The sequence below is a fragment of the Ranitomeya variabilis genome, chromosome 8 (genome assembly GCF_051348905.1).
Source record: "Ranitomeya variabilis isolate aRanVar5 chromosome 8, aRanVar5.hap1, whole genome shotgun sequence".
Taxonomy (NCBI): Eukaryota; Metazoa; Chordata; class Amphibia; order Anura; family Dendrobatidae; genus Ranitomeya; species Ranitomeya variabilis.
The window spans coordinates 17,364,917-17,392,358 of NC_135239.1; the positions used below are offsets into that span (position 1 = coordinate 17,364,917).

Consider the following 27,442-nt stretch of genomic DNA (forward strand, 5'->3'; position numbering starts at 1 on the left):
CATGATTCACCATTATTTCCCTTGTTTTTTTTGCTGTAGGAGTGGAATCAGTACACCTCAATAGACTTTTATTGGTTGTCAGTCTCAGAAATGCTCTCCCCACTGTCTGCAGTGCTTGGAGTCACAAGTCTTTGTGGTCCCTCTGAAGTGCCAATTGGTGAAGGGGACCTTTGTTTTTGGAAGCCTTAAGGTGAACATGCACCTGTCAGACATATACTTTTAAGATAATGGTAAAAGCCAGTTAGGTTTTATCGCCTTCTTTGGGCCTAGTGTAAACAAATATAGCTGCCATTATATTTCCTACTTGGTTATCAGACAATAATTCTAAAATGTGACTGCAAATCCGAGAGAGATAGGTGGCATCCCCTGTACTGGTGGCCTTATTGGTAGTCACTAGTGATGAGCGAGTGTACTCGTTGCTCGGGTTTTCTCGAGCACGCTCGGGTGGTCTCCAGAGTATTTGTTAGTGTTCGGAGATTTAGTTTTCATCACCGCAGTTGAATGATTTACAGCTACTAACCTGCCTAAGTACATGTGGGGGTTGCCTGGTTGCTAGGGAATCCCCACATGTAATCAAGCAGGCTAGTAGCTGTAAATCATTCAGCTGCCATGATGAAAACTAAATCTCCGAGCAGTCATAAATACTTGGAGACCACCCAAGCGTGCTCTGGAAACCCGAGCAATGAGTATACTCGCTCATCACTAGTAGTCACCCAGTTTTGCAATAACTAATAAACAAGCGAGTCAAGTCTTTAACAACTTAAGAGGGCACATGACACGGGACAGTCTAATCTTTATGTCCTGTACTATACTATGTGAACCTGATCTTGGATAGCCAACTGAGTTAAAACAAACCATAACCAATGGGCGCTGACTTACACAATGTAAACACGCAAAATTTAGAATACGTTGCAAGCTGCTACATACATTACACAGACTATAAATTCTTTGCAGCAGTAAAAGAAAAGAAAAAAAAAAAGCTTACTTGTATTGATAAGGAATTGATTGGAGACTCCAGGGTGGTCTACATCATGAATTGCAGCTGCAAATATTGCGGCAAGAATTTCCAAGTCGGTAAAGACGGCCTGTAAGAAAATTATAACATCACTGCTGAATTCATAAAATCTCCTGTATCTACCCATATCCTGTCCAGAAAGCTACGGTACTTTCTTATTCCCATACCTACTCTTCCCACTAGGGGATGCTGTGACACTAGTGTAAGAAAGTGAATGAGACCAGGACAACTATTTGGAAGGTGTCCTCTGGGTTATTACAGTATTAATGATCCCAAATTCTGGCTGATGAATAATAATTTTACATCCACCCAAATGATACGAGTTCCCGTCATATACCTGTGTCTCGCAATTAGCACTTACATCTAGAGCAGGAGTAGAGAGCAGCACATGGGTGGATTGTGTAACATCAGCTGCATGAAGGCTGTTGTGATAGGCGACATCTGAGTGATAGTGATCTTCCAATGTCATCGTGTAGGTGATCAGCGTATCAGTCGGTATCTTAAAGGTCTTCAGAAGATCCCTCTCCTGATAATCAGAATAAAAGCACAAATCAGAAACCGGGGACATAAACAAGATGCAGGGAGTAGCACACGTGAGGATATCGTGATACCCACCTGGAATATAGCGTACATGATGCAGGTCAGGGGTCGACTGCAGGAATACCCTGCCACCTTGAAAATGTTTAGTCCCCATTTATTGAGGTCTTCCAATTCCTAAATATAAAAATCATCAGATTAGCATTTTCACCTTTGTTAATCATGTGAACTCGTGTCATGGCAATGTACCAAAAGGCAAGAAAAGTCTATACACTAAAGTATATAATCTCACTTTATTAATGCATAGTGACTTCTAAGCCCTAGATATGACAGAGGGAAACTTTCCTTTTGGCCCCCATACCCATTAGATGGTTATCGGTCAGATTTGCTAGATATATATGGCGGTTTCCTGGTATTCCACAACAGCAGATGGTGAGGAAGAAGGTGCAGGCATGTTGCATTTTAACATGCATAATACTTATTTTTTGGGAGTTATAGGCTGCCTCCAGCAATGTCTGACCCTTTCCTGTCTTGCTATCCTCTCTCCATTGAGAACACCTGCATGCTCAGCATGGATATGCGGTGGGAAATATGGAGGGCTGGTGCTACAGTGATGCTGAAATAAACCGTGAACCTCATTGAGGACAGGTTCCTGTATCATTGTGTAAAGCTGTGGTAACATGGCTGCTATGTATGATATAGGTGGGTAAATTAGATATATTAAGTAATTTTATCTTTCAAAGATATATGAATCACTGAGATTATTGTGATCTCAAACAGCAGAAATGAAGGAAAATCAAATTTCCTAGGACCTCCATCATCCACTGTATTCGCACCTTAGACAGCAAATCTTCATGCTCCGTCTTGACACCAAATCTGGACATGCTTGTGTTGTTCAGGCTTGAGCTGTGCATTAACTTCTTCACACCACTGATTTGTGTCATCAGCTGGTGCCGCTTCTTTTTCTCTCTGTCTTTCTGTGTTTTCTCTCTGTCTTTCTGTGTCGGGGATGGAATCTCCACGTCATTTTGTTTGTCTGCAAAGACAAAAGAGATAGAAACATTTTATTTTTGTTAACAAAACAACAACAAAAAAATCATATTTAAATGAGTAAACCTAAAAAAGAGTAAGAAATATGGACAATATTACAGCTGTTTCTGGGAAGTCTGGGTGACATGGCGACATTTTATCCCCCATAGGGAAGTCCCACACCTTTTCTAGAATCCTGAATGACTGATCTTACATAATTACACGCGAGACGCTGGTTGAAGCGAATCGCGTTGTCAGACATTTTGGTTGTCACTCTGCTTTTTCACTATCAGATAGAACTACAAAATAACTAAATAGACTTGTATTCGGGCCTAAGCTGTGGCCCAGAGTGAAAGAGCCATTATTAACAGCTTGGATTTACGATGCACGTGATTATTACATCATTTTGATTCATGCAGGGGGATCCCTTGCGCCATAATTTTGCTATTATAGCACTACCATATTATCTAAGATGATGTGTGCGAAGGGTCCTGACAAGATAGCCCTTGGACTCCGGGGTTGGTGGACAGAGGATTGTGAGGTGTGATAATTTAGGTTATGGCATTCCTCTTCACTTGCACTCGGCCATCTTGAACAGGCCCCAGATATGCGCTTGATTTTTAATTAAAGCCTCTGTACAGTAGAGACTAATTGAGCTGATTCTGCAGCTGTGTCTGGAGCGCTGCAGCAAAGAAAGCAGCTATTATTCACTTGTGCCATCACTTTGACAGTAATAGGTGTTTCCCTCTGGGCCGCAGCTTAGACGGGGAGAATTGATGAGCAGTTCCTGGGTAGAATCTCCTGGAGAGTGTGTGAAATCACCAGTCATCTCCAGAAGCCACCCCAAGAAAAGTGCACCTCGGATATTTAGACGAATCTCAGTGGTTCATAAACAGTATGATGTCACCATCTGCATCACAAATGACATCCCAGGCTTCAGATTTTAACATGCTCTCAGAATCCTCTCCAGAAAAGGGATTCCCCACTTGTCTTTCTTATGTTAAAGCCCTATGCCACCCCCGCTGGAATAATGAAAATCCTATCACACTTGCAGTCTTCCGGGAAGTTTTTTCAGCTAAAGCAAGAAATTCATTTAAAAGCCATGAAAATATGAAGGAAGAACATCTACATCTCCTTCCTCCTGGATCCACTGCCGAATTTGACTCAAACATTTACATTATAAACTTCATGTGTGAATTCAGTCTTATTCTGGCCATACACATCATACCAAAAAATCACAAAGTAAAGCTGCACTAATAAAAATAGAATAAAGAGCCAAGCCACTGGACCCCAAAATATTAAATTCATATACAGGCAGCGATTCCTTGTCATCATGGTGGAAAAGTTGACAATTTATTCCATGCCAAAATATAAAACATCTTGGCTCCAAGCTAGAAAGGCTCAGAATTGAAATTGAAACGTCTTATACTTTCTCATCAAATAAATTGTCACCTTTTTTATTATCATTATATAGAACGCCTGTTTTTGATTTTTTTTAATCTATCTATACAATATCAGGTATTTTATATACAGTCTAAATCTTTATTCTATATCTCTTATTTCTCTATCGAATACCTTGTAACTAAATCTACCTAACAATCTATCATATCTTTACAAAACATTTCCTGTAAAAAAAAAATATTTTTCAACCTTTTTCAGTCTTGTGAGTGACAGATCTGCCTAATTATGTAGTGATCCATTACAGGATTTGTCATTCCAAGACTGTAGGCCGGATGACATACTCTGTGGAGGCCAAATTTGCTGCCAGCGATATTTGTTCCAGTGTATATAATATGTATTCATTCATTGTATTTATTGTCGGGAAGGAAAATCATTGAAACACAATCTACATACTTTTTCTCTAAATACATCTGTATCACAAATGTAGCTGGATTGTATCATTGAGCTTATACTCAAGAAGTCATTTTAATTTTTTTTGTGTTGGGAAGATCTTCATCTGAGGGGTGGACTGTTGTGATGACATGTGTTTGCCGAGATCTGATTCATATGTGACCTTAAGCGCATCATCCATGTTGCCTTTTCCAGGCTGCACGACGTGTCTCTTGTACAGTATATTTAACAAATGTGAGGGAGTTCCGGTGGAATTCCACTGGAATAAAGAGATTCACCTGCCTGCAGCGATTTAATAATGGTCATTTAACAAGAGCTGTGTCAACCTGGCAAAGGATTGTGGGTATGCAGCAAATGAAAGGCGCTCTTACCCAGGAATGTGCTGGAGATATACTCAGACACCTGGTTCCCTGAACGGCTCATTTCGGAGAGATGGGTGAGCTCCCGATTCAACATCCTTTTGAACTGTGAGAACAAAGAAAATTTTAAATTTAGCCACATGTGCAGACACAAAATTATTTGTCCTTATTTTTTAAAAAGGTCACAAACTCCTTACAATCTCCAACCCATGATCTCGGAATGAAAAATTTGTAATATAAAAACCTCTGGACTCCATGTCCAGATCCAAAACGGTGGACTGAGAATATGACAAGTCATTAAAGATTAAACCTCTGTGTGATTGATGAGAGTGATAATAGTCGCTCATAGCAGATGCAGGACCATCACGTGACATTGCCTCTGCTTTATCATGAAAAGCGCAAATATTGCTGTCCTAATCACATTTCTACAAAGCACAAACTCCGGGATATCACGTAGAAAGCATACAAAATGCAGAAATAGATGTGAAGAACTTCATAATGGTTATTTAAGGCAAATCTCGTAATAAAGAAGGCTCCAACTGCATGATGAGAAATGGTCGACCAGGCAAAACCATGCATGTACATTTCCAAAAATATACAGTTAAGCTTAGTATGCCCAACTCATGAAACCTTGTATAATATAATAAAATAGTATATAAAGTAATTTATAATACAATATATAATACAAAATAAATAAAAATATACAAATAAATACATGCATAAACCACACATGTACACATTATATTTCCATATGAATTCATGGTGGTCCCCGCATACCAAAGATACCCACCTTGATGTAGCCCCAAGACACAGATAGCAAGTAATTTGCTTCAGGCATTTTGGAATCGTCTCCAGATTTAAAAGCAAATAATTCAGATCTCATACAGAGGAATTCCAAAGCGATCACTAGATCCCAGGAAATCAGTTGCGGTAGCAAGCAAAGAAATAATAATCAACCGCTGGGACTTAGCTCCCAGATCACAAATGTCTTTAGCTCAAGGAGGCGAGAGCTCCTTAATTCCATGGTAGCAAAGCACAAACTATGGGCAGGAACAGCACAAAAGATGCAGATGGCAGAGTGCAGGCGGTCGTCCGAATGCAAGCACTTGGTGCCCGTGAGCCGTCCGTCCGGGCTTTAGTGGGAATTCTGTATCACATTAGTCGTGCTCAGCTGAGCAATGCAGTGAAGTAATAATTATTCGATAGAGAGGGGGCTGTCAGTCTTGGTGCACCATCGCTCTGAACGGAGAGAGATTAAGATGGTGGAAGTCCCTGCATAATTGAATAGAGCATCACCACCCCTGTAGGTGGCACATCGCAGCCTGGGTATTTAACCCTTCACTGTTTGGAAATCACTGCAATTTATTTTGAGGATTAGCAAATGCCAAAATTTATCAAAAGGTGTCAGATTCTGCAGCCACATTCACAGAGCATCCTTCTAAGGCAGCAAAAATGTGTAATTATTTTAAAGTGCATGCAATTTTTTATGGGATTTCTAGAGGTTTGTTGTGCCTCGCACCTCATGGTAGTAATACAATCTAATCATTGTAAGATACAGTAATGCAATTAAGTCAAGAGGAACAGGTTCAAATTTCAGGATAATATCGGGATCTATTGTTTTTGGCTGTGATAAATAATTCAGTTTCGGCAGGTTGAGGATGACATCACCCCCACTACATATCCCCCTTCCCTCCCTCCCAATCTGCTCTATTCGTGGGAAACCTAGAGATGCAGTGTGCAAATCCCTGCAAACCCGGGAGCAGCTTCCAATCTAGCCAATTTAAGGAATATTCTGTTGTCATGGCAACTGCATCACATGAGCCTCTGTACTGTACCACTCCTGTTTAGATGAAATCATTCATTAAATATGGTGTTCCTGCAATCATTCTCACTGTGGGATTCCGCGGCATCCCCTTCCATATTAACCCTTTATTCTAGCCCTTAATGGATGGAGGTCTCCACCTCTGTCGCTGTGCATCATGTCTTTACATTAAGCAAGGATTGCTGGACCGCAGTGCCCTAAATTCCTGTCTCAAATAGCTGACCCAATTTTGTAGATTGCAAGAAATTTAAAAGACTGTGAATTCTTGCTGTGCTTTGCAAAGGTCACTTGCAGTGCTTAGATTAGAGCATTTGCACAGAAGGACTTGGTGCAATTCATAGTCCTGCTGCAGAATCTTCTCACTCTACTTCAGTATGCCACTATTGATCACACACAATATATTCACTATATAGCTAACCTTGTGCTTGGGGCTGGCACTTATTGGGTATTATATATTTCTGCTCAGACGTGAACCGATGATCTAGTACAGCACACACATCTGCTGCCAGTGTTTAAAGACACAGCCGGGTGCTCATCACGAAAATGATGGAGACTACGTCGTACTCATTTCAGATGCATCTTTGCGGCTTTGGGAAAGCCAATATTTATGAATGTAGCAAATTAATAGGAAATTCGAGAGAAATGACCTTGCCCTCTCTGCACAGTGACCTCTGCACAGAGCAGGACCACCACACTGTCTCACAAAGTCATAGTCAATGAACAGTTTATCCTACGGCTCATGTGGCTGCTGCAAAACAAATCTCTATATACAGTTAACCGAAGCTCAGGAAAAATGGTTGACCCTATTGTGCAAAATCTAAAATCAGAAAATCATAACTGATGAAGAAACAAATATGGTTAAGTACCTGGTTTAAATGATAATATAAGCGCTGCATTCCTAATAAGAATTTAAGAGGTTCAGATGACACAGAGGGTACTTTAATCTTAAGGGACACTGAACCTCTAGACTTTCCTTATTGTGCAGTTGAAATAAAAAATATATATTGTTTTCTGCTATCAGCCATTTTATAATAGTGTGATGTGACTCATAGGATTATGACTCCACAATTTCATCTTCAGTGCGGAGATTCTCCATAGAGGTTGAGGATAGAAGCAGCATTTTCATTTAGATTAGCTGCTGACTTTACGTTTAGTATTCCTTTAAGAATCAACAGGGGTCTTATTTTATCCTTTTATAAAGGATGGTCCCTTGAACACAGGGGTGCATCATGTGTGCATGTTCATCCTTGAGGAGATGGGGCAGGACATTTCCCATTCATCTTGCTACTGTGTCTCTTTTCTGAAATGGTGCTGCCATTTGCTGGAGATCCCTAAAGGGGGAGGTCGCATTGTGTTGTCTGCACAGATCACTGAGCAATTCTCCGTGAATATTCATTTCATGAATTGTTGGATAACCGAGACTGACAGAAATGGCACAAAGGAAAAAAAACAGCTAATCCATAAACCTGGAAGATGCTCAGTTTCTGACAGTCTGGACAGAGATTCTGGTGCACGTCGCCCTTTGATTTTTGGGTCTTGTATAAAGGTCATGTTCTCACCAGTGACTAACGCGCTTCATTAACATTCATCAGATGTAACATGCGCCTGACCTAAATGGGGTTTCCCCGGCTGAAGTTTTATGTTCAACTTCTAATCAAACCACAACCTTAAGACGACGTAAAAGGAAGGTTCACACATGGAGATGACAGAATAGACCTCGTTTAACCCTCTTTATCTATATGATGATGGCAACGTAAGAGTCACTTGATTACCTCAATGAGAAGTCTACATAGACGAGGATTATCGATGTAGAGGTGGGTGTAATTGTATGCAATTTCCCACTATAATTAGAAATTAGTGAATTACTTAAAGTAGATAACAGAATAAAAAAAAATACTGTTGCTTTCTACTAAAAAATAATGCCACACCTGTCTGCAGGCTGAGTGTGGTATTGCAGCTCAACCATTTTCAATGCAATGGAGCTAAGTAATAATAACTCACAACCTATGGTAAGTGTGGAAGAAATCTGCCACATTTTTGCATCCATATTTGCCAGTGCTACTGAAAGGTCCGAGAAGTTCTCAAAAAAGGCGAAAACTCATGAATTTCCTTAAGAGTTGGCAAATGTCCGGGGCACCTCCAAATCCTAATAGAAATCAACAATCGTGAGATATTTCTTGTTGCCCAGAGTAAGGTGGCATGCAAGGGGAGATTATAGGCATACAGGGGTGGAGAAAACATGTTGAGGTATTCAAAGAAAGCGGTTCCTCAACTCAAAATTTACAATAACCTGCTCTGCATGTTCAGAGACTGATGCTAATGACCAAAACATGACAAGTATAACTAGGCCAAATTGCCCAGGTTTCCATCTTTTCCTATACCATAACTAAAATGGCTGAACAAAATTTTGGTTTTTTTTTTTAACTGACGTAGAAAAAGGTCTTCAAACTTGTGCTGTTTTGTGAAAGTCTGACGTTTGGAGTATACAGGCGGCCATAACCAGCCACCATATTCAGCACTGAATTTATGGCTCCAGTGGTAAAGGGAAAATTTCCAATAATAATGGAATTGCTATTTAAGTAATCCCTTGATACAATGTTCTAGGGTCGCGGAATATAAACCAACCCTGCATATCTGATAAAGATCTGCGTCTTTTACAAATTCCACGTATTTTGTGCATTAATCCCAACCTACGCAGTGGTGTAAAGAAAGATAAACATATGTGAGGCTTCCCTTTGATCTGCTATCATCTCCTATAGCTGTGTGGCAGGCCCCGGCCTCAATGCACACACTACACATAATCACAGACAGGCCTGGCAGGAAGTGGTTTACAGACTTTTCTCGTTTTATGGTTCATGTGGGTTTCTGATGACGTTAATCGCTTTGCAAAACTCTTGCAGAATAAAGCAGGACTGTGTGCGACTGGGGACACGAAGCATGTGCAGCCCCCTGGCGAGGCTCGGGATGTTCAGAGCAACTAAATAAATGATACAAAGCCTGGACTTTTGCACATATCATCCCACTGTTATTTGACTGTGCGGTGTCATAGGCTGTGAGAGTCTCAGCTTTCCCACACAATGATCAAACATCTTGAAATGTCTTTTCAGGATCCCTGAACAGCTGTTCATGGCTCTCTTCAGAGCTCAGTACAAACATAAAGCTAAAGTACATGCAGTGAAAGTTTAAGGTTAGCTGTAGTCAGGTCTATGGTCCCTTAAAGGGATATGTTTCCATTTAGCGATTGGCCGTACACGCATTTTACTGTTCCTTGTCATTTATTTCTTGGTCTCATCGTTTCAAGTTTGGGCACGTTTAAGTTCTTGAATTGTGCCATTCTTCACCACTGATAAAAATATTTTTTTAGCCAATACTTAGTTTTACTTATTTTTGGGGAGACCATATACACATAATGGTAGATAATTCTAGTTGTGCACAGATACAGAAGCAGGGGCTGTAGCAATACATAAAAAAAGGTTGTAAAAGTAGGTGACAACCACTGAAGGGATCGCCCTAGCTTACTTTATTAGCTTACTTTATAAACGGATAAGTTATTAACATCAATGGTAGCAAGTAGGTAACCTGTGACCCTTGACCTGTTGTGGATCTACAAATACCAGCACATCTATGGCCTGATTTTTCCAAAAAACAATTGGGGAGGTCTTAAAATCCCTTGTAGGACTGAATAGAGTTAAAGACAGAAAGTTATCGTCGTACAGGCCTTTATAGAAGGTGAGGATGTGATCTTGAATCCTTATTATGGGCCGCACAATGAACCAATATTTCTTAAAAGCTTTGTTATCTTAAAGACAAATCATTTAGCAGTAATAGAAAGACTAAACAACCTGGTAGCAGGCAGAGGAAGTGACACGTATTAGTGGGCAAACTATCTCCCCTGGCAGTCTAACAAAAGAAATGATACCAGCATGCTGTGCAGAGAGGCACATAGGCTCTTGGCCCAGAGCCCAAAAATAGCGTTAGAAGTGACTGACAGAGGCAGTAGATGGATCTCCACAATGCCTCGTACGTGTCCTCCGACCATGCTGAGGAAAAGTCATCTACGCCTTTGCCCATATTAATGACAGAAGTGCCCTTCCCATTGTCTCATTGAATTTCCTTTGTTTCAGTGTTTTGCCTTGTGATACACGTACTCCGAGGAAGATTCCTGGGCAACTACAGAGTAATAATTCTTGTTCTGCAGTTTGTATCAATGTCACGTCTTGTCTTTTTCATCAATTTCCTCCTTCTGAGAATTTATTGTCCAAGTACTGTGGCTCTATGGGACCACACACCTAAAGAGTCGCTCTCTTTTAGGGAACTGAGAAGACCATAATATATCTGATTTTGAATCTGTGGTGTAACTTTGAGGGTGTCAGATCATGGAAAATAAAATGTTGTGATGCTTCGTCATCCTTATAGTCTTATGTATGATGTTCTTCAACGCCACTCTACTTCTGCCAACACAACGTCATAGGTCATGATCCAGCACACACGTTTCATGGAGTTTGTAAATCAAAGTGGCTTCCATTTTCCTTTGGGATAGGAACTTCAACAGGCCAGGTAATGCGCTCTGGGAAAACTGGTATCTAAATTAATTCTTCTCCAGAATGAACCAAACTTGTCTCTCTTATTAGAGGTACTGTGACTGACCCCTTAATGATCCTTCAAACAGAACTTCAGGAACTTAGTCATACCAAAATGAGTGTTTGCGCCACTATGAAACTGACTTTCCAGGCTTGGCTTTTCCTGTCTATTTTTTCACCTTGGAGATAAGCAATGGAAGTGCTGTCTGGCCAAAACTTTTTGACAATGATCAGAGCCAATATCACCCTTTACTCAGCAGAGAATCATGTGGGTTGAATGGCTGGTAGACAACTTTTATGCCTCTTATCTCAGAGAAAATAATGTAGCCTGTTGGTGAAGGAGCTATTTAATGCCCACGTCCAATGGCCATAAGGATGCTTAGAATCCAGTCTGCAGTAGGGACGATGAACAGATCCAATACCGTGTGATAGTGATCACAAAATAAGTGCTGTAGGCTGGACCTCGAATTAGTTCCTTATTCTTATTTCTTCTGCATGTTAAGAGGTTACAAAGGAAGTAATTTACGCAGTTTCAGCTATCTATTGTGTCCTCTGTATTAATGCAGCTTCCTTCCCGCTGCCTTCCCAGACAAAGCCATCACAAGCCTTAGTCATATTTTGTTATTGAAGGCACTGGTAACTTACATGCTACATTTAAGGACAGAAGCATCAATGGACCTAGCCCTGTCGCTAAAGTGGGGGCTAAATGTCGGGAGTGAGACCCCTAAATACAGTATATGCAGATCTTATAATTTATATCTGTTCTATATAAGGTCTGGAGAAGTTGTAGGTTTTCTTGCCAATACCCAGAATCCCTCTGCCGCTATATACCATCTCGGCAGAGTCATTATAATTATGTGCTATGTGACTCCGTGCAAAAACAAAATTCTGAAATAAAAGTGACAAACATGTTGAGTAAACTCTCCTGGCAAACACGTTTTCCAAATTCCTTCACTAGTTAATTAACTGGAGCAAATCAGGAAAAAGTGACCAAACAAAAAAAGTATTTATCCTGCGAGTAGCATTTCCAAACCTCCGGTGTAGCTCCCTGGAAGTAAAAATCCGGATGGCAGTTGCCAAGCTGTCATGTTACATGCTGACTTATGTTTTATAACCCTGCTGAGCTATGAGGGGACAATGGTTGCATTCAGCGATGGAGGTGTTACTGGCCTGGACCGTTCATCAGACAACCTGAAGGCAAAGCAGAGCTAGAAACCCACAACTCGACATCACATAGTTTCCCTATAATCCCTGACTGCAGGGTGTAGTGAAAAAGTGTACTGTCCCCTTCCAATGTAGCAGAGCTGAGTTTATCATGATAGATATCCTGATAGATATTCTGGCTGCATTCTTAGTGAGTTATGAGAACCAGACAAAGGATGAATTCAGCTCTGCTACACTAATGTTAGATAAACTTCCCTTTTTTCAGTAATTGCATATGGCAGCCATAGTACTGATATTTAAAATACCAATGTGCCCTGTAACTAAATATACTACATGCCTTCACAGTGATAAAACGTTGAAGCCGACTTGTATTATCCCAGGACAGTAATTCCATAAAATCTTAGTTTTACTAGATCTGTTATAGCAGTGCTATACAATTGCCATTTCATTTAGACCTGGATTTTCAGGACTTTTACGTAAAAGATTACCAGGCCCTGATAATTTTTTATTCACCTCTATTGGAATATTACTTAAAATGTCCCACATCTTCAGTGTCATTTGTGTCCCATAGGAACCAGTCTTTGTTTTACCACTACCCCTCCCTTTGTATGAATAGAACACCATTCCCGCAGTAATCAAACTAAGATTTTTTTTTGCCCTCAAGGTCAAATCCAAGTCCTAGACGGTGAAATTGGAATAATATTTGTATCCCTACCACCGACATTATACTGGCTTCCTAAACAATAAATACCCACTGGGTGTTTTCCTTCCACATAGAACAAGGTTTTGCATGGAATCTAATGTCTCAAATGTCTTGAATCAATTTGTCTAATCCCCTGCAGTCTGGAGAGAGCTGAGGCTTTTGTTGTTGTAATCATAGTCTCTTCTACCTAAGTCAGGAAGGAGACAGGAAACTAGAGTCACACTTAACAGCTGTGTCTTGCCCACTCTCCTGCTGCCATGACGTAGTTTGGCCGGGGTAACGCCGGGCCAGGAACTCAGGGAGCGAGGTGTCAGGAAGGTGGGTCACATTTTAGAGTGTTATTGGAGAAAGGGGGGTCCAACTCATTCTTTCTACTCATTCCCAATCTCTTCCTCTTATTCTTTCCCGAAACTTCCTGTTTTCAAAACAAGTGTCTATGAGCATTCGATCACTGGCTGCATAGTATTAACAAGGGACTCAATAGTATTACCAAGAGGCTGCCTATTATTACTATTGGGGTACGTAATATTACCAGGGGGCTACATAGTGTTATCATCAGGCGAATACATAGTAACATCAGGGAGTTGCATAGTATTGGGCTACATACCATATACATAGTATTATAATGGGGCTACATATTACATATATAGTAATATTAGGGGGCTACGCAATGCAAATATAGTATCAGGCTATATAGTACTTACATTTTATTGTTAGGGGGCTACATAATATTACAAGAGGGCTACTTAGTACATAGAGACTAAAGTATCCTAGGTCCATCTTTCTTAAAGAACAAGTACACCCAATTTATCTTAAAATATGACACAGTGGTAGGGCTTTGTGTGCTGGGAGCCTTGCACTTTGTAGTAATATATAGATTGTGCTTCAGGTTTGCAGCAACTTATATTTTAAAAATATCTAGAATATTAGAATCCAGTACATTCCTCACTGTGCCAAATTATTTTGATCATTAAGAATTAAGTGAAGTGAAAAACAGCTCCACTAAAAGTCTGTGGCAGGGATGTTATATTTCCAGCAGCTGAATGGAAAACAGTTGATCTATAAATCTGGTCAGATGTATCATAGTCAATGTGTGCCACTGTGTCATTGATAGAAATTATGAGACCATTTGGTAAATTTATGCCAATCATATAACTGGAATTCAGTCTATGTCATTGCTGTGTGGAAAAGAAAAAAACAAATCTGCAGCTTTGTAACCAAACACTTCAGGTAGTAAAAGACAAACGACATAAAGATCTGATGATAATTAGGGATGAGCGAGTATACTCGTTGCTCGGGTTTTCCCCGCTGTGGTGGTCTCCGAGTATTTTTGCTTGGAGATTTAGTTTTCCTTGCCGCAGCTGGATGATTTACAGCTACTACTAGCCTGCTTGATTACATGTGGGAATTCCCTAGCAACCAGGCAACCCCCACATGTACTCAGGCTGGGTAGTAGCTGTAAATCATTCAGATTTGGTGATGAAAACGAAATCTCTGAACTGAGCGTGCTCTGGAAAACCCGAGCAACGAGTACACTCGCTCATCACTAATGATAATGTGTGCAAACGGTAAAGCGCTGTGGAATGTGTTAGCACTATATATATAAAAAAAAAATAAAGATTATTATTATTATGCGATCATAACAAGCGGTCACTTTGTAGAAAAAATAATCTCAGTTGTACATTTGTCTTCTAACTTGTACGGAAATGTTGGTTGACATCGAGTTTTGTAATATTATATCCACTAAATTCACCTCTGCTAATCTTTAAAACCCAGCCCTGCCAAATTTGTGAAATAAAGAATATATTCATAAAATCAAAGTTCCAATATAGCTGTACAATCCAACTCTGTGATATCTGTAACACCCATCTCTAATGCACCAGTAAAATTAATCTTTGCTACATCTGTAGCTCCGATGTAAAATTACAAAACACGACTGTGCTATATAATTGCAGCCCTGCAACACCTGTAAAACCATTCAGTTATTAATTGTGAATGTAACAAGTCTATTGCTTGTAAAATTAACAAACAGGCTTTGATCCTATACTGCTTGTATTTTTTTTTGTACAATCCCCAACCAAAGAGGCAGTCACTGCAATGTGCCGAAATCTCTGTAATACCCTCATAATCGGTAATCAGAGGTGGTGACCGTGCAGGGAGATGAAATGTTTGTGAAAGTTCTCCCTGTAATGTACTAGTGGGGACAAATTATTGCATTTAAGATTTGACAAATGCACAAAATAACACTCACTCCTAAGCCACGACAAATGCACAAAGTAATGTTCAGTCCAAGACAACACGACTAAAATTGCAATTGCAAGACTATTGTTTATTGCAAGAAAACTGATTGCAAGATACTGGATCAGAGAGGAACCTCCATCCAGATGGGATTTCATTACTCAAAAGAACCATATAATTCAGCTTGAGAAAAGTATATACACTAAGAGGAACAGGCTGGGATTTTTCCATAAATTGTGGCAGCCATGGTTGGATGGGAATAATTGATGGTTATTTGTATCCAATACTAGACTGTATAACATACAAGAATTTGCAATTCTGTTTTCATTTGGTAAATATGGACAAATTACTGTTTGCTCCGGATTTGGTTTCTGGGAGGGGGGTATTTCTTTTGTTAAACAAAAAATGAATATTGACTTCTGAGTGGTTGTAAACTTTGATATGTTTAATAAAAATGTATCTGATTTAAAAAAAAAAAAAAAAATTTTCAATCCAAACATACGAAAAATGCAAAAGGTAACGCTCACTCCAAAGATAAAACAAATGCACAAAGTAACACTCAGTCCAGAGATACGACAAATGCAACAAGTAACAGTCCAAAGATACAAGAAGTGCACAAAGTAATGTTCAATCCAAACATATGAAAAATGCAAAAAATAACGCTCACTCCAAAGATGTGTGCAAAGTAATGTTCGATCCAAAGATACGACAAATGCAAAAAGTAACACTCAGTCCAAATATATAAGAAATACAGAAAGTAGCACTCAGTCCAGCAATTGCCAGGTTTGAATATCATATATACACATATATTATATTTATATGAATGTGTATGTGGATAACTAGCCTGTAGTTTTAAGTACCAGTGTCCAAACAAATCACCTGCACGCAGCGACAACCCAAAAGTATCTGACCTACTGTAATATACTAGGATGGCATCATAGACAACTGATAAACCCCTCTGAAAATACACAGCACATCTGACAGCCTGACTGGGTTTAAGTGTAATAAATGCAGAAACCTGACCATTCTAGAATATTAACCTTATAAAATATTCATGTTTCCCGTGAAGTTATACACACATTTTATGCCAAGCCAGATTCCTTGCCGTGCTGATATCACCCCAAAGCACAAACTTGGCTCTTCTTCTAGGACCATCTCAACACTTATGTATTCACCATTGTTACGGATTAGATTCTAGATAATGATAACCTCCACGGTGTTACATATTCAGGATCATTAACTTTCCACAATTCTACAACTGGTGCTGGACTTAATTTCCCAGTTTGCTTTGTATTTGCTTGGCACATGTATTCTGGGATTTGTCATTCCAGTGTCTATAAACGGATCATGTTTTCATCTCCATATGACAGACATTAAAATTTTCTTTTTTCAAAGCTGAACAATTTATAGAGAATATACGTGTAGCATCCATATATTGTCTGGCATGGCATGCTGTTACCACAACTGGAATGTATTTTGTAAGCAAATGGAATTATAGTGCAAGATTCATAGCAGTCCATGTCATGCACATGGTGGCTTTTCAACTGTGCTTACTGGGCATGCTGAGAGTTGTAGTTTTGCAACAAAGTGACCATACTGGAATATTGTGGTTTGGACACTTAATAGAAATAATCAGGGAGAATTTATCAAACTATTTGTGACAGATTTCTGGCAGAAAAAAAAGTTTCACATTTGCCAAAACCAATTTTGGGGAAAAAGGTGCTAGTTTTCTTTTAAAATACTTTAGCTTAATTTACGCTACTCTTTTCACTTTACCGAATAATCACAAACCAAATTTATTAGGTGTGCACTTAATCCAGTGGGCTGTATGAAACACCAGTATTAGTGAACTCCCTGCATTGAACGTTACATATTTTTCTTGCTTCCATGTGCTTAAATATTCCTTTGGATATTTTTCAGACAGAGTAAACACAAACATAGGACATTGCTGGTGGTCCATGGCAGACACTCACCTTATTTGATGCCATCTCGCTGACCGATCTATATGTCTGAATGGTTTCCAGCTGATCCAAGCACCAGTCCAACTCTTCCAGAGTGTCCATAGCAAGTTTCTGATAGGAGTCATCTGCAAACAAACGCATGGACATATATTCAGGCTCCAGGCTCTGCATGGTGGCTTCAGGTCCACCACCGCAGCTGAGACACACTGTACTGTAAGCTGAGCAATGCTCCTTCATCATGGGCAACAGCAGCCTGTCCTGTCCTCTCTACTGTTCAGCACTAGTCTGAGCTCTACACAAGCATTGCCTGTTTTCTATCAAACCCTGTGCTGATGTCAGATGAGAACTAACTTCCTGCATGGGGTGGGAGGATCATCAGTCTGAACACTGGCTGCATACTTCTCCAGCCCTGCCATTCCTCAGAAGCTGCTCTTCACTTCTTATAAGCATTAATCACCACGCTCATACAGTTGAGCAACACAAAGCTTTCCAAAGTTTCCATTTATTATGAGTACAACAGCTGCAATCAACGTATATATCATCTTCCAATATGCTACATGTATAATCACCTGATAGTGGGGGAAGACTGGCTTCATGCAATTACGGTACCTAATACAGTGGGATGACCCTAACTTCATACAACTGGGGTCAATAATAGTAACGTGTGAAGAATGGTGCAAAATGGATAACTAAAGAAACATCTGCTTTTCAGAGTATCTCTTATTTTTAACACCATGCCATTTTAGGTCTTATAGCTTGCACTGATAAACTTTTTAATCTTTATAAATTTATTTAAATTAAAGTTTCTTTTTTTCTGATACAGTACTCCAAATTCCCTGCATCAACACAGAAGTAAATAATAAAATTATAGCAGCCTGCAGCTACCAATTGGGGAGCTCACTGTATAGTGATTTATTATTGAGTTCAGTGGACAAGCAATATGCAGTCGACTCCCCGAAGTGGTGGCTGCAGGCAGCTAGAATTTTATCTTTAGGGGCTACATATCAGAAAAAAGGAGCTTCAGCAGCTATAGTGATATATTAAGAAATCATCAGTGAATTTAATACCTATTAAGATAAAAACACGCAGCAAAAGTATATTAAAAGTAGGGATTACTATAAAGTTCATTTAAGTTAAATGGGATTCCTAACCTGTTTAACAGTGTCTTTACTATGGATTTTGCATGTCTATAAAGACTGCTCAACATTGATAATGCAACACCAGGAAGGTAATGTCATAGAATCATGAAAATCACAGGATCGATAGACAAGTTTATGATCTACAAATGATTAAAAAATGGAAACCACATTTTCAAAACGTCTCAATTTATTCAGTCTGGAGTGTGAGTTCCACATGTAGAAATCACAGACTTAGCTGCTGTCAGTGAGGTTATTAATGGTCGTTTGAGGAAGGTTCTGCCTGTGAATGCACTTGGGCAAATCATCAGGATCCGCTGCTGGCAGCTCCTGTGTAACTGCCAACCAATGATGCCCCACATGTCCTTGTTGAGAGACAAGTCTGAAGAAGCGACAGACCATGGTAGCAGGTTTAGGTCACACAGACTGCTCACAGTAGTAAGAGAAGCATGCATCTTAGCATTGTGATGTTGAAAAACAGCTCCTGGTACGCCTTGGAGAAAAGGCCACATCGATAGTTTCGTGATTGTTCCTTTCTGTGCAAGTGACCCAACAGAAGATGTTTGCATAACATTGGGCTATGAGCCAGATGTCCAGCTATAGGTCTTTACTGACCTCACACAAAGTCTAACATGATGCAAAACAAGGTGGTAATGGAGGTTGGCTTAGAGGTCTATGCTCTTCAGATTTGAGTCCTATCTTATCCTGGATGCAATGATAGCCAAAGATTGGTCTGGGGATCACGTGGGAAATGCAATAAGTTAGAAATGTCACACTGGTCCTACTCCCGGGATTATGGGATAGGGTGGCATAATGTACAGTAGCTGGACCCCTCCTCTAGTTTTTATTCCCGACACAGTAGCATAACAGCTTGGTGTTACATTCATTTGGTCGTGAACCAAGTGGTGCGTCCATTTCTCCAAAGTGTCCCAAGAGCCATTTTTTTTATCTGACAACACCAGACCGCATGTTGCTGGTGCTACTGTGAGCAGCCTGTGTGTCCTAAACTTGGTAATATGGCCTGCAGCGTATACAGACTTGCCTTCCATCAAGCACATCTAGGATGTAATTTGTCAGCAATTGCAAAGGGAGATGCCAGTGGTGAACCTTGATGTTTGTTTATCATGTTGCAAAAAAACCTCAGCAATTAATTAGTACAAAACAGACATACAATTAAATGGTTACATATACAAAAACAGGAGTCGTATTTTTACAGCCTGGGAGAATATATACAAGGAAATGAATAAATATAAAAGACTCTCTGACTAAAGGTACCGTCACATTAAGCGACGCTGCAGCAATATCGACAACGATGCCGATCGCTGCAGCGTCGCTGTTTGGTCGCTGGAGAGCTGTCACACAGACAGCACTCCAGCGACCAACGATGCCAAAGTCCCCGGGTAACCAGGGTAAACATCGGATTACTAAGCGCAGGGCCGCGCTTAGTAACCCGATGTTTACCCTGGTTACCAGTGTAAATGTAAAAAAAACAAACACTACATACTTACATTGCCGTGTCTGTCGCGTCCCTCGCCTTCAGCTTCCCTGCACTGTGTGAGCGCCGGCCCTAAGCACAGCGGTGACGTCACCGCTGTGCTTTGCTTTACGGCCGGCACTGACACATTCAGTGCAGGAAGCTATGAGCAGCCGCGCGGACGCCGGGGGACGTGACAGACATCAGAAGGTGAGTATGTACTGTTTTTTTTTTTTACTTTTACAATGGTAACCAGGGTAAATATCGGGTTACTAAGCGCGGCCCTGCGCTTAGTAACCCGATATTTACCCTGGTTACCATTGTAAAACATTGCTGGCATCGTTGCTTTTGCTGTCAAACACGACGATACACGCCGATCTGACGACCAAATAAAGTTCTGGACTTTCAGCAACGACCAGCGATATCACAGCAGGATCCAGATCGCTGCTGCGTGTCAAACACAACGATATCGCTATCCAGGACGCTACAACGTCACGGATCGCTATCGTTATCGTTGCAAAGTCGTTTAGTGTGAAGGTACCTTAAGACATCAGGACTGATATTAGAGAACCCAGCCATGAGCAAAATGCCAGAATGCTGGTATCAGGTCCCCAATACTTCAGATGAGATGAGGGAAGGAGAAACAGAACACACATAACAAAAGAGAACACATCAAGATAGAAATTTAACCACTGCCATACTTGAGGGTGAAGAGTCAGGAGGCTATTCATCCAAAGAACCCAGACCTTTTGAAATTTAGCAGAACATCCTCCATTTTGAAAGATAACTTTCTCATATGAAATAGGAGTATTAACCTGGACCTTCCATGTGTTAATTCTATGTCATCCATCTGGTGGACAGCAGTTGTTTTTCTGGTTAAGGCCGTGGGTCACACTTGCGAGTGTGATGTGAGAAACTCGCCTGAGTCTCTCTCACCAATACCCGGCGCTGCCGCCCAGCACTCGGGATCGGCTGCATGTAGCCGAACACTCCGGTCCTGAGTGACGGTGGCAGCGCCGGGTATTGATGCGAGAGACTCGCGCAAGTATGACCCACAGACTAAGAATAAAATGGATAGGACAGTCCCAGTGTTTTGCATGAGATTAAATGAAAATCTCATCCTATTGTTGCAGATTTTCTACATAACTTCAATTTGACATCCATAACATGCTATTGAAATCTATGATACGTTTGCAGCATTTCTACAGCTAATTCCACAGTGATATCTCTGCTAATCTTTGTATTTTTGTTGCAAAACAGGCTGATAAATTAATAAGAACTAAAAATTCATCAAAGTCAAATATTTTTAAATAAGAAAATGTCACCAAACAAGATGGTCATTAATGCAATGGGTAAATCAAGACCTTATAAATTCCTATTTCCTAACATTGTGCTGTGATGGCGATTTCAATCACTTGAGGCTGCACTCATTTTTCTTGTAGATCTTGGATTCCGATGTGGTAGTTGTAAAGCCTGATAAACTCTGGCTTGGAACATGTATGGAACATTGCTTCTATCTCTCCCCACCACTAGTGATCTTCCCATAAATTAAATGCATGAGCCACCCACTATTTGCAGGGTTCAATCTGTGCCCATCTATATTCTCGGTCTCCCTGATTTTCTTTATATCAGTATGTTAAATAGTTTTTAGTTTCATCCTTTATGTTCTTGGTTCTTCGATCCATCATGGCTGTGAGACAACTGTCTGACTCCTATTTTATAGATTAGGTTATTTATATAGCACCAACATATTCTGCTGCGCTGTAGAGAGATTATATCACCCACACAGGTCACTGCCCCCATTAAACAGATTTAAAGGGAAACATTGCAGTTTGGAAATAATGTGTTGTGGTTGGCATCGATGTGAGGCATGGTGGCTAACTGCAGTGGGTGCATATGTGAGGCACTGTGACTGGTAACCTATATGGGCCATGGTGAATAATGTTTTGGATGCATTTTTGGGACACTGTGGCTGGCAACAATATGGTGTTTGGTAACTGTTATGGATGCAATTGTGGGGCATTAATGGTTAATTGTTGTGGATGCACTTGTCGAGCACTGTGGGTGGTATTAGACTTCTGGAAGAAATAGCCACGCTGCACTTAAGGTGGCATACACACCTATCCCTCTTTTACCTACTTTACTAATACAAGCAGCACCAATTTGTATTGTTATAGCTATATGTTTGCTGCTGACATGTTGGGGGTCTATGACCCAGGAAAATCTAGACAATTAAAAATCTTTATAATAAGGGGGAATAAGAGGCTAGGAGATAATGGAAAGGCATGACAGCTGAAAGTGCGTATAGGTCAACGTCCTCCTTTGGAACAGATGCCAAGAAGTCAAGCTGCTGAGTTTTCATGCGCTATGCTAGATACCAGTGGTGCCTTAGGCTACTTTCACATTGCCGTTTTTTGTCCTCCGTCGCAATGCGTCGTTTTGGTCAAAAAACGCATCCTGCAAAAGTGCTTGCAGGATGCGTTTTTTTCTCCATAGACTAACATTGGCGACGCATTGCGACGCAGTGACACACGTCGCAACCATCGTGTGACGGATGCGTCGTGCTTTGGCGGACCGTCGGCACAAAAAAACGCTACATGTAACGTTTTTTTGTGCGACGTGTCCGCTTTTTCCGACCGCGCATGCGCGGCCGGAACTCCGCCCCCACCTCCCCGCACCTCACAATGGGGCGGCGGATGCACTGGAAAAATGCATCCGCTGCCCCCGTTGTGCGGCGTATACAACGCTAGCGTCGGTAACCTCGGCCCGACGCACTGCGACGGGCCGAGCCCGACGCTAGTGTGAAACTAGCCTTAGTGATGCAAGCTGCACTAGTCTTATATAAAATAACACTTAATGAGCTGCCAAATCTGCAAAACATTTATAGTGATCCAGGCCACTTACGTGGCAGAGGAGACCAGGTCTTGGGTGGAACTGAATACCCATACAACACTAATTACACCGCCCATTAACTATGGTGATTTTAACTTTTGCAGAGTTTCGGGTGTTTCTGTGTTAGATCAATCACGCTCCGTCGGCTGTTTATTTCCTTGCGCGTTTAATAAGTTATGACTCAGGCAGGATGATGCATGGAGGAGACCAGACCTGCCAAGGATTGCAGCTTCAATGGTGTAAAACAAAATACGACATTTATGACATATCGCAACGTTCTCATCAAACATCCGTCTGATGGGGTCACTGGACCGGAGGAATGAGCACATTACATATTTGATCATTAGGAGTCAGTATGCTTTGCTGATGTGGAATCTATTAAACTTGGGCAAATAAAAAGTTGGCACTGGCTATGTTTCAGCTGTGTATGTGTTTTGTAGCCACTTCCTTGACGTAAGCAGTGTTTATTATTTCATTCATGCCCTCGTCCCACCACTGACAATTCCCCTACGCCCCACAGTAATGGCGTTAAAATGTTATGTAATACATAGCTGACTAAATCTGGCACCAATAAGCCAAGAGGTACCCGAGGAATAGAAGATAAATGACACTAAGGTGAGCATGCATTCATTTTGGCACATGTGATTCTTGCACAACAATTTGCAATTTTGGGGGGACTTTACACCCTCCTAAGGCTACTTTCACACTAGCGTTAACTGCATTACGTCGCAAATCCGTTTTTTTGCCGAAAAAACGGATGCGTCAAAAAAGTGAAAAACGTATGCAACGCATACAGCATTTCGACGGATCCGTCGCAAATCCGTTAAACGTTTCCGTCGAAAATACTGGATGCGTTGCATACGTTGCATCCGTTTTTACCATCCGTTGCATCCGTTTTTACGACTGATCCGTTTTTAAAAGGGAGGCTCCCAAATTTGATTGGCTACTGGAAAATATGGAAAACTATATAGTTACTGTTTTTACAGCCCATCTTTGAGGGTTTTAGTTTTGTGGCAGCGATGGAAGGTGTTCTTGTGAGCATTGCTAGTTTGGTTACCGACATTATCTTTGAGACGAATCGCCTGGATATCATAGTGCGGGAGAAGGAGGCGGCAGCGGAAAGGCGTAGGATGCTTCTGCAGCAACGGAGACGGAGGCGACTCTGGATACATCCGATTAATGAACTACGGATGATGATAAAGGGATCCAAACCCTAACCCTACCCCTAACCTCACCCCTAACCGTTTAATGAACATTTTCTGACAGTCATAGTGCCACGTATTTCAGTGCCACGTATTTCAGTGCCACGTATTTCAGTGCCACGTATTTCAGTGCCACGTATTTCAGTGCCACGTATTTCAGTGCCACGTATTTCAGTGCCACGTATTTCAGTGCCACGTATTTCAGTGCCACGTATATAAGTGTCACGTATTTCAGTGCCACGTATATAAGTGCCATGTATATAAGTGCCACGTATAACCACGTAGTTATAGTATTTATAGTACGTGGCACTGAAATACGTGGCACTTATATACGTGGCACTTAAATACGTGGCTGGCTGGGGTCTTGTGGCTGGCAGTCTTCTCTCTGGGTCTTGCTGGCATATGTGGGGTTGAAGGCCCAGGCCAGGTTTATATAGATTTGGGGGTGTCTGGCCAATTGGCAACAAAATCCAGCTTCTGAGCATGCTCAGTGCAAAAAAACGTATTGCAGCGCTGCATTGCATCGTACGACGTGTCCCGACGCATCCGTCGCTCATAGGCTTCCATTGTAGCCAACGACGTATGCCACAGGATGCGTCGCGACACGTTTTTTAGGCGGAGACAAAAAACGTTACAAGCAACGTTTTTTGCCGACGACGTGTGGCCAAATTTCGACGCATCCGTCGTAAAACGGACACGACGTATGACAATCCGTCGCAATACGTCGCCAATACAAGTCTATGGGGAAAAAACGCATCCAGCAAAAACTTTTGCTGGATGCGTTTTTTCTGAAAAAAGACGTTTTGAGACGTAATGCAGTTAACGCTAGTGTGAAAGTAGCCTAACACTTTGCAAAAGTGCCCAAGGTCAACTCTACAAATGTGGCTTTAGCCACACATATTAATTGCAACTTCAGAGAGAAATAAAAGGAATAAGTTACAAACTGATTTGGAAACATCTGGATAAACTTGAACAATGGGCAATGAGTGATAGAATGGTATTTAACAGGGAGAACTGCAAGATTTTTTTTATCTGGGCAAGAAAAACGAAAGTTACATCTATAGAATGGGAGAAATAGAACTAAACAACGGCATATATTCTTAAAACTTGGGTATACTAATAGATCACAGACTGCACATGAATCTACAGTGTGATGCAACAGCAAAAAAGGCAAACAGTTCTAGGATGTATTAAGAGAAGCATAGAGCCTAGATCATGTGAAGTAATTATCTCCCCCTACTCCTCCTTGGTCAGGCCTCATCTGGAATACTGTGTACAGTTTCGGGCACCACATTTTTTAAAAAAAAGATTGAAAAACGAGCAAGTTCAGAGCAGAGCTACCAGTATGGTGAGTGGACTGCAAAGTATGTTCTACGTGGAACGGTAAAGGATTTGGGAATGTTTAGCTTGCTGAAAAGAAGGCTAAGAGGAGACATAATAGCTAGCTGTCTTCAAATATCTGAAGGGCTGTCACAGTGTAGAGGAATCATCATTCTCATTTGCACGTGGAACACGGAAGTAATAGAATGAAAATGAAAGGGAGACGATGCAGATTAGATATTAGAAAAAACTTTTTGACAGTGAGGGTCATCAATGAGTATAACAGGTGGCCATGAGAGGTGATGAGTTCTCCTTCAATGGAAGTCTTAAAACAGAGGCTGGACAGATGTCTGTCTGAGATGGTTCAGTTTAGTGAACCCTGCATTATGCAGGGGGTTTGACATGATGACCGTAGAGGTCCCTCTCAATGCTAACATTCTGTGATTCAAACTCACTCCAGTTAAAACAAAGCCTAAATAGTGAAATACGATTTGTAGACAGTAGTGTGATATTTTAAAATGCACCAAATGGATTAAAAAAATCTTATGACACTGTTAAATTTGGTGCAGGTAATGTCAGGTGCTTCTCACCAAATTAGAATATCATCAAAAAGTTAATTTATTTCAGTTCTTCAATACAAAAAGTGAAACTCATATTATATAGAGTCATTACACACAGAGTGATCTATTTCAAGTGTTTATTTCTGTTAAATGTTGATGATTATGGCTTACAACCAATGAAAACCCAAAAGTCATTATCTCAGCAAATTAGAAAACGGTAATTAAGAAAAATCACCTGCAAAGGCTTCCTAAGCATTTAAAAAGGTCCCTTAATCTGTTTCAGCCAATGAAAACCCAAAAAGTCATTATCTCAGTGTATTAGAATACTTTATAACACCAGCTAAAAAAAGAATTTTAACATCCGAAATGTTTGCCTGCTGATATGTATATTCAGTAAATGCCCTCAATACTTGGTCGCGGCTCCTTTTGCATCAATTACTGCATCAATGCGGCGTGGTATGGAGGCGATCAGTCTGTGGCACTGCTGAGGGGTTATGGAAGCCCAGGTTGCTTTGATAGCCACCTTCAGCTCGTCTGCATTGTTGGGTCTGGTGTCTCTCATCTTCCTCTTGAATACATATGAGTATTAAATAGAATCTGTTAGTAGGAACAACCCTTCTAAGCCGTCTATATGGGCATGTATATCATTTTAAACTGACTAAAATGATACCTTGATATCTCCAGATCTGATGCCTTCTTCCAGAGAAATCCATGTTTTTTTTTAAATATGTAAATGAGCTGTTAAAATCTAGGTACTGGACATAGATGTCCCCATGAATCTGCCTCCAGAAGTTATTTTAAATTAAAGTAGGCTTTACTAGTGTGAGTCATGTAATTACTGACAATCTTCTCTCCTCATCTACATGTCTCACACTGGTAATGCCATCTTTCATTTAAAATAAGCTCTGGAGGCAGATAGATCTTATTAGCTCATTTACATGTTAAAAAAATAAGTGGATTGCAAAGGAACCATTCATTGGATCGTGGATATCAAGGCATAAATATATTCAGCTTCCTATGACCTACATATCCATATAGACAGCTTAGGAGGGTTGGTCCTACTATCAGATTCCCTTTAACAGTGTATTTTTTGTTGGCTGCAATGTGTTTGATGCCCAGATGATGCCATTGCCTGGCACCTGCCTCTATCAGACCGTAACGGAAAATCCTATATACTCTTTAAATCGCTCAACTACTCTGACCTGTCTCATTCTTATTCAATAACACACTACTCCCCTGCCTTCTAGTTTCCTTCTTTCCTGGGGTGGTATGTTTCTGAAGATTGACAGTTCAGGTCAGTGCATAGCAGCAGTGCTGGCCCAAACTGTGTGCTCCCCAGACTGCAAACAGAAACAGCTTTGCCTCTGCAGCATTGGAGCAAGGTCGAGCTACTGATGCTGGCTGGATTGAGTGGCTCGACCAGCTTCAGAGCGACACGTACAGGTTCTTAAAGAGCTTGCATGTGCGCTTTCCTTGCCTAGAAAACTGGCCACCGCTGTGGTGGTCGGTGACTGAGTAAACAAGCAGTAAACTATGAAGAGGATTTTTAATAAGAGGTAAATTGCAGAGGTGCTTCTTTTTACTGGCACTTTGCAATTT

At 40.8% G+C, this 27,442-nt stretch overlaps 1 protein-coding gene and 1 long non-coding RNA gene across 5 annotated transcripts in view; one reads left to right on the forward strand and one right to left on the reverse strand.

The window, feature by feature from the left end:
- LOC143788095 (uncharacterized) overlaps positions 1 to 17,332 on the forward strand; it is a 155,125-nt gene extending 137,793 nt beyond the window's left edge. Inside the window, exon 3 of the long non-coding RNA XR_013218552.1 lies at positions 17,219 to 17,332. This is a non-coding gene — a long non-coding RNA (uncharacterized LOC143788095). The remainder of the gene's footprint in view (positions 1 to 17,218) is intronic.
- Positions 1 to 27,442, reverse strand: part of PDE4B (phosphodiesterase 4B) — a 469,036-nt gene that overhangs the window by 3,861 nt on the left and 437,733 nt on the right. For 3 of the 4 annotated variants that reach the window (XM_077277476.1, XM_077277477.1, XM_077277478.1), the window contains 6 exons: positions 17,272 to 17,384; positions 4,804 to 4,897; positions 2,389 to 2,588; positions 1,631 to 1,729; positions 1,377 to 1,541; positions 986 to 1,085 (listed from right to left, as the gene is read on the reverse strand). In XM_077277476.1, coding sequence (XP_077133591.1) covers positions 986 to 1,085; positions 1,377 to 1,541; positions 1,631 to 1,729; positions 2,389 to 2,588; positions 4,804 to 4,897; positions 17,272 to 17,384 — 771 coding nt within the window. Of the gene's footprint in view, positions 1 to 985; positions 1,086 to 1,376; positions 1,542 to 1,630; positions 1,730 to 2,388; positions 2,589 to 4,803; positions 4,898 to 5,581; positions 6,524 to 17,271; positions 17,385 to 27,442 lie in introns of those variants that run through there. The other variant, XM_077277479.1, reaches the window with a different exon arrangement.